This window comes from Protobothrops mucrosquamatus, unplaced genomic scaffold (genome assembly GCF_001527695.2).
Source record: "Protobothrops mucrosquamatus isolate PMUCROS unplaced genomic scaffold, P.Mucros_1.0 scaffold48, whole genome shotgun sequence".
NCBI lineage: Eukaryota > Metazoa > Chordata > Lepidosauria > Squamata > Viperidae > Protobothrops > Protobothrops mucrosquamatus.
Window position 1 is genome coordinate 1,666,049 of NW_015386430.1, and position 8,555 is coordinate 1,674,603.

General features: G+C 35.4%; 1 protein-coding gene across 1 annotated transcript; it reads left to right on the forward strand.

Annotated features, from left to right (window-relative positions):
* The first annotated feature begins 3,148 nt into the window (after nucleotides 1-3,148).
* LOC107283780 lies at nucleotides 3,149-8,134 on the forward strand. The gene is made up of 3 exons (XM_015811728.1): nucleotides 3,149-3,205; nucleotides 3,597-3,744; nucleotides 6,270-8,134. The coding sequence occupies exons 1-3, from the start codon at nucleotides 3,149-3,151 to the stop codon at nucleotides 8,132-8,134; spliced, it is 2,070 nt and encodes a 689-aa protein (XP_015667214.1).
* The last annotated feature ends 421 nt before the right edge of the window (nucleotides 8,135-8,555 follow it).

Consider the following 8,555-nt stretch of genomic DNA (forward strand, 5'->3'; position numbering starts at 1 on the left):
GGGGGGGGGGGGGGGGGGGGGGGGGGGGGGGGGGGCTTGACTTAAACTCACAGTAATAGAAATCTTGCTTTATTCTGTTGGTTGCAACAAAATTGGGGTTGCTTGCTTTAAATTCCCAATAATAAAAATTAGTTTATTATGTTGGCTGAAATTAAATTGGGAGTGCTTCTTTTAAAATTCCAGTAATGGAAATCATAGTTTATTCTGTTGGCTGCAACTAAACTAGAGTTTGTTGCTTTAAAACCCAGTAAAGAATTTTTCCTTCATTCTGTGGGAGGCTGTTAAATGGAGGTGCTTGCTTTAAAATCCCAGCAATACAAATGTAGTTTTATTTTGTTGGCTATAAGTAAATGGGGGTGCTTCTTTTTATATCCCAATATTAGATGTCTTGCTTTGTTTTTTGGTTGCAACTAAATTGGTTCATTCTGTGGGCTGCGAGAAAATTGAGGATCCTGGCTTTAAAATGCCACTAATAAAAATGTTGGTTTATTCTGTTGCAGCAACTAAATGGGGGGGGGGGGGCTTGCTGTAAAATCCCAGTAATAGAAATATTGTTTTGTTTTGTTGGCCATAAGTAAATGAGGGTTCTTGCTTTTAAATTCCAGTATAAGAAATCTTGCTTTATTCTGTTGCAGCAACTGAATGGGGAGTGCTTATTTATAACTAATAGAAACATTGTTTTATTATGTTGTTGCAACTACATTGGGCTTGCTTACATTAAAATCCCAATAACAGAAATGTTGCTTTATTTTGTTGTCTATAAGTAAACTGGGAGTGCTTGCTTTGAAATCCCACTAATAAAAATGCTAGTTTATAAAAATGCAGGATCTAAATTGGGGTTGATTGCCTTAAAATTCTAGTAATAGAAATGATGGCTTATTCTGTTCTCTCAAATTAAATTGGGAGTGCTTGTTTTAAAATTCTAGTAATAGAGAAATTATGGTTTATTCTGTTGGTTGCAATTAAATTGGAGTCCGTTGCTTTAATACCCAGTAAAGATATTTCCCTACATTCTGAGTAGCCATTAAATTGGGAGTGCTTGCTTTAAAATTTCACTAATAAAAATATTTGTGTTGCAGGAACTAAATTGAGGGTGCTTGCTTTTCAAATCCCACTAATAAAAATGTAGTTTTATTTTGTTGGCTTTAAATAAATGGTGGGGCTTGCTGTAAAACATCAATTACAGAAACATTTTATTCTGTTGCAGAAAGTAAATTGGGGGTGCCTGCTTTAATCCCAGTAATAGAAATGTTATTTTCTTTTGTTGGATATAAGTAAATGGGGCTCCTTGCTTTAAAAAAATAGACATGTTTTATGTGTTGACTGCAACTAAGTTGGGCTTTCTTTCTTTTAAATCCCAGTAATAAAAATGTTTTATTTTGTTGGCTACAATTAATTTGGGGGTGGTTGCTTTAAAATCCTAGTATTAGAAGTGTTGGTTTATTCTGTTGCAGCAACTGAATGTGGGGTGCTTATTTAAAAGTCCACTAATAGAAACATTATTTTATTCTGCTGTTGCAACTTAATTGGGCTTGCTTGCATTAAAGTCCCAATAATAGAATTTTTTTGTTGGCTATAAGTAAATTGGGGTTGCTCTTTCAATTCCCATTAATAAAAATGTTAGTTTCTCTGTTGACTGCAACTAAATTGGGATTTCTTGCTTTAAAATCCCAGGAATAAAAATCTTGGTTTATTTTGTTGCAGCAACCATATTGGTGATGCTTGTTTTAAATTGCCACTAATAGAAATATTTTATTTTGTTGGATATAAGTAAATGGGGCTGCTTGCTTTAAAATCCCAGTATTAGATGTGTTGTTTTATTCTATTGGCTGCAACTAATTGGGCTTTCCCTCTTTAAAATTCCAGTAATAAAATTTTAGTCTTATTTTGTTGGCTACAAATAATTTGGGGTGCTTGCTTTAAAATCTCACTAATAAGAATATTGGTTCGTTCTGTTACAGCAACTAAATTGAAGGTGCTTGCTTTAAATTCCCAGTGATAGAAATTTTGGTTAATTATGTGGGTCGCTATGAAACTTGGGGTTCTTGCTTTAAATGCCACTAATAAACTTGGTTTATTCTGTTGCAGCAATCAGTTGCAGCTGCTTGCTTTGAAATCCCACTAATAAAAAAATAGTTTAATTTTTTTTCCTATAAGTAAATAGTGGGGCTTGCTTTAAAATTCCAATATTAGAAATGTTGATTTATTCTGTTGCAGCAACGAAATTGGAGGTGCTTGTTTTAAAATCTCAGTAATAAAAATATTGGTTCATTCTGTGGGCTGTCACAAAATTGGGGATGTTTGATTTAAAATGCTACTAATAGCAATGCTTTTTTCTGTTCCAACGACTTAACTGGAGTTGCTTGCTTTAATATGCCACTAATAGCAATATTATTTTATTCTGTTGCAGCAACTAAATTGGAACTGCTTGCTTTCAAATTTTATTAATAAAAATGTAGTTTTATAAGTAAATGGTGGGGCTTGCTTTAAAATTCCAGTATTAGAAATGTTGGTTTATTCTGCTGCAGCAACTCAGTTGGGGCTGCTTGTTTTAAAATCACAGTAATAGAAATTTTGGTTCATTTTGTGCCATGAAATTGGGGGTGCTTGCTTTAAGATGCCACTAATAACAATGTTTTATCCTATTGCTGCAACTCAATTGGGAGTGCTTTCTTCAAAATCTCGGTAATAGAAATGTTTGTTTATTTTGTTGCAACAACTGAATTGGGGTGTGGTTGTTTAAAACTCCATTAATGGAATCATCATTTCATTCTGTTACAACAATTACATTGGGGGTACTTGCTTTAAAATCTAAGTATTAGAAATATTGATTTATTCTGTTGCAGCAACGAAATTGGAGCTGCCTGTTTTAAAATCCCAGTAACAGAAATTTTGGTTCATTCTGTGGGCTGCCATTAAATTGGGGGTGCTTGCTTTAAAATGTCATCAATAGCATTGTTGTTTTATTCTGTTGCAGCGACTAAATTGGGAGTTTTTAAAATCGCAGTATTAGAAATGTTGGTTTATTCTGTTGCAGCAATTGAATGCAGGGTGCTTATTTAAAACTCCATTAATAGACACACTGTTTTATTCTGTAACTTGGCAGAGCTAATTTAAAATCTCAGGCTGTACAACTGTGATAGGTAATATGGCGACAATCACTAGTTATAATGTGGTTTGTCTGATTTTGCAAGATCCTGATGGGGTAAGGTTCACCAAATATGTGGGACTACATAACTTTATATAGCTGATAACTTCATAACCTCACATCTCCTTGTGGAATTTTCCCTTGCCAACACATAAGTCTTAGAGTTTCTTTAAACATTCCAAACTGTTCCTATTCTTTCTCCAAATGTAGAGGCAGATGATACATGAACATTTTTGGACAAGGATCCCTAGACAGCAGCCTCAAGCAAATACTTACTAACAAAATGAAAAAAAAAATGTGTGCAGTAGTGATATGTTTAAATTTAAATTTTTATTTTAATCAGGATATCTTCATAATGTCCTTATTCTTAGATAAGTTACACCATCAACTGTCTTGTCTAGCATTTATGCCTTTTAAATTTTATATTTGCTTTCTGTTTCAAGCTTAGAAAATGAATGTTCCTCCAACCTCAGAAAGCAGGCCTTATCCTACAAACCCAAGACCTTATTTTTATACTCAGCCTGCAGCACCTCCGCCATTCCCTAATCCATGGCTCGTTGGACCTATGTACAATCCCTATGGCATGCCTGCATCCGGTAAGAGAATCTATACAGCACAATGTTCTGACGTACAATGATAAACTTGTAGGGGGGGGGGAAAGGGGTTATTCGCCAACTCTGAATAGGAAACAAAAGAAGTGAGAAATTTACTAGAAAAATCTGTCAATGTTTGTCTATTTGGTCAAACAAAGAGCTGCAGCTGAACTGCTAATTTATTAATATCTCTGTTAGAGTTTCATCTGTTGTTCTGGATCTTGGCAGTAGTGCTCTTAACTTTATAGGCTCTTTGACAAAAAATGAATGTTCTAAAAAAAAGACTAAAAAAAATGCTTAGGGAAGGGCATAGCAAGCGGCAAAGATTTAAAGGCCAATGAGGCAGAAATGATACCAGCAAATTTTACCTATAATTTGTTCATGCTTTCAGTCAGAATCTGTTAAGCATTCTTTTCAGACATTGAAATTTGCCTTAAAACTTATTTTCTGTAATACCGGTACTAGCAAAATACATTATGTGTATTGAACCAGGGTAATCTGTCTGGAATGTTACAATTACTACTCAGAATAGGATCATAGTTCTAATGTTTTGTAGTACATTTTATAGTATACTATAAAGAAGTACTCTAATCATCAATACCTTCATTATAACTCTGCTTAACAGCTTTATAATATTTTAGTTTTCGGTGGATGAAATTTTCAAGGCATATAGCAACAAATAGGAAATTCCTCACTTTCATAATTTCTGCTTGCTTGTTCCTAGGGCAAATAAATAGCTTTACTTAGCATAATTAACTTAAATACAATTTATTTCAATTGCATTTAATTAGCTTGTAAACTTTAGTTTGTTTAGCTATAAATTATTCCATTGACAACAGTGAGTTCTGTTTCCAAATAAATGTGATTAGGCTCTGCTTGTTACTGCAATTAGACATTAATATGAAAAGTGTCTCCTTCAAGTCCAACACAGCTTCTAGCAGCTTTAGTTGAGTTCTTTTGGCTCCATTTGCTTTTTAAACCTTTTTTAACCTTCCTAGTATAGCCTATAGCTCTTGTATTTCATGAATATTTCCATACAAATACTAGCCAGATCTATAGTAGCCCTGTTTTTCAAGATATCTCAAGGACAGAAAGCATAACAAATATAATTAATAGCAAAAGATATTGTCAGCCATAATCTTCTGACTTCTGCTTACTCACTTCCAAAATTATACAAAACTGTCAACCTTCTTTACCTGTAAATTATAACTTTTTTCAGTAATAGTCACTGAGCTGCACTGAAATTTTGCATGTACTACTTCATGTTTTCACTTCACGCCTTGCTGAGCTAAATATAACTGTACCTGTGACATCCTTGGTTATCTCTGAGTTTAGCTGTTTTCTTGCAGACACTTCAATACCCAACTAGGGAATATCATCGGTGCTAAAAGGGGGTGCGGTTTGCTCTTTGTTTAAATACAAGTGATTTGCGCTGTCCATGTTGGAGGGAAAGTTTTTGGTGGTTCCTTGATTAGGCTGTTTACTGTTAGCTCAAACGCTTTTAGAACTTTTAGAACAGAATATCATTGTATATCTCACAATGAAATTAAGTGCTGCCCAGTGTACACTACACACAAGTAAAAACCACAAGTAAAAACATACATTATATACAAACATCCTTCACATTCTTTTCACCACTGCGCTGCCCCTAATATTGGACTTCAATGTTGCACTGTACAGTAGTATTTAATATGGTTACAGCTCTGGGATAAAAACTATTTTTCAGCCTATTTCTTTATTTTTATTATCCTGCACCATCTGCCAGATGATAATAGTTCAAAAAAAAAAAGAATGTCCTGGATGAGATGAGTCTTTAAGAATATTTTGAGCTTTCCTAAGACAGTGGGGACTGTACAGTTCGTCGGGCGGGGGGGGGGGAGAGGGCAGTCAATAATCCTCTGGGTGATGGTAATGACTCTCTGGAGCACTTTCCTATCTGCTACTGTGCAGTTGGTAAATTCCACATATGCAGTAAATTAGAATGCTCTCTATGGAGAAACAGTAGAAGGTCACCAGCAGTTTTACAGTAGCACTGATGATGTTTGCTAGTTGAGTAATGAAATGTCTGGAAGAAAATAACAAAGTTTGGAGAGCAACAAGAGCATTGCAGTTCAAGCCTGAGCAACAAATATTCATTTCTATTGGCATAACTATAATCTTGGACCCAAAAAAGTGTAAAATGAGGCATTTCCAAAGGCATAGAGCTATTAATTTGTTAGATATCAAAAAACAATGAGCTTAGAAATATTGGTTTATTTTGTTGCAGCAAATAAATTGGGGGTACAATTAAAACTCCACTAATAGAATTATTGTTTTATTCTGTTGCAGTAAGTTTATAGGATACCTAGGAAGCCTATTGATGCTGCTAAATCACCATAGATACATATATTTTATATTTTGAGCGGCTTTGCTGAATTTTTTGGATTAGTCTGCTGAAATTTTTGGATTAGTCTGATTGCATGTTTAGCCTTGCGGAAGATCTAAAATTAGAAGCCAATGATATAACTGTATTTTGGTTTTGTTCTCAGGTTTAAGAAGTAGCAATCCATATTTCCAATGTTACTCAGTTCCTGCCCATGAATATCCTGGATATTTAGTTCCACAGCCTCCTATGCATATGAGAATTAGAAGACCTTATTTCAGTGGTCCTCCACCATCACCCATGGTGTATCAAGCCCCACGGTTCAGGCATGGTTATCCCATGACGTATCAACCACAAAACCCAGTGAAAAGAACAGAGGACAAAGAAACTCAAACTGATTTTGGACAATCTGAAAGTGGAGCAAAAACATCTGTGGAACAAGATACAGGAACAAAAGGCTGTGATGCTAGAAATACTGCTTATATCGCATCTGATATGCCTAAAGAAACTGAAAGTTTGTTAGAAAAAACAGATAAAACATCTTCTGTGTCAGACAAGGAACTTGCCAAGAACTCTTCAGGTCTTGTACCATTTCGAAGTCTTCCCCCAACAGGCTATGCCATTGAGAAAGAGGAAGTTAGAATACAATATGCAAATGATGGCGCTCCTGCCATCCAGCTATGGAAGTCTTTCAAAGAAACAATCCCTCTCTATGAGATGGCACAGAAAAATGTCCCAAAGAATATCATGCAAAGAGATATGCTTGCTCGTAGCTCCTGTGAAGGAGGTGCATATGGGCCTCGCGAACAAGGAGAATTGCTTCCATATATTCCATTTTCAGAGGAGCAGAAGGTTCCTGAGGACATGCAGAAGAAACAGCCTCTATGTAAAGACAATCAAGATTCAGAAAAACAAGGAGTTATAAACTACAGAGCAAAGGGTCCAATGGATGAAGCTGGAACAGTGCAACTGGCTGAACCAACTGGGCCTGACTACTCAGGGATAAGGCAGGATGTACTGATGGCCAAAATACCTCCTGGTTTTAAAAAATCAGGTGGTTTAAAAGCTCCACAAGAAGTTTCAAATCTTATTCGACAACGGAAATTATATCCCTCTGGCATGGAGATGACAAATGATGCATATTTGCCTCAGAAGTTGAGTGAATGTAATGATGTAAGCAATAAAAACTGGAGTGCTTCAGAAAAAATCCAATGGTGTGATGACTCTGAAAAATATCTTCCTTCTGAGAGCTGGTTGGCTTGTGTGGATAACTTGGATCCAAACTATAACTATGAAAAATATCTTTTCCGAAGAAAGCGTCCAAATGTGCTTAGTATTACCTCTGATGATATGTCTTCTATTGAAGAAGGCTCATCAACTGAGAATTCTTCATTGTCTGCCATAGTCCCAGACTATTTGCTTCCAAAGACTCATATACCTTTATATGGCTTGGGAATAGATAATATAAGAAGTGGAGGCACCCTCAATGAAGATGAGGAAATGATGGGGTTTGAACAGGTCACTAGTGAGCAAAATCAAAATCTGAAGAGTGATTCAAGAGTCAAGATTAAAGAGAATCCTAGCCAAATCAAAAAGGTGAGCGTTCTTCCAAGATGTTCCAGTGACAAGCGTCTCTATTGTCTCCAAAAAATAACAAATTCATCTCCATCAGATGCTGATGAATCTGAAGAATATTGGGTGATGGAACCAGAGGAATATGAAGAAGAAGAAACTGATGAGGAATATTTTGTTGAAGAAGAAATGCCATATGAAATCCTGAATTCAGACAAAATTAGATTGGGCCAACAGACTTCCCAGCAAGCATTTTGGAGAATCCCTAAAAATGCAGCACCACCACATGTAATTAACTGGCCTGTGCAAGAAAAAATGTCTGGGTTGCCTACTAAACGGCAGAAGGAGCAAGATGAAGATCTCTGTGATGATTATAACATCTGCTTGGTGAGACCTACAGCCCAACAGCTAGAATTACTTGAACACAGAAAAAATCTACAGAAATGTTCAGGTAAATAGAAAACTGAAACAGATGTCAATCTATTTTTTTTTTTTTAAAAAAACTTCATTTTCTAATTTATAAGTCTTTATAAGTCAAGCAGAGGAGAGGAAGATAGATTATTTTTGGGGATTTGCAGCCTTTTTTTGGAAATAAGCTGTATATCAAGAATTTTGTACACAGCTACTTGAATGCCTATCTCTCTGAAATGCTGCAGTTTATGTATTTCAAATTCTTTTTTCTCATATGCACCTTTTACTCTGACATTCTTGTACACAGTTAACAAACTTTTTTTAATGATAGAATATTGAGTGACTACAGTCTAGATGTTCCTTGATGAAGAGTTGAAAGTAGCATAGTCCATATTAATATCCAGGCTGATCTATGTGTACACATATGTACACCTGAATATATTCATAGTCTGCAGTTAAATCAATGGAC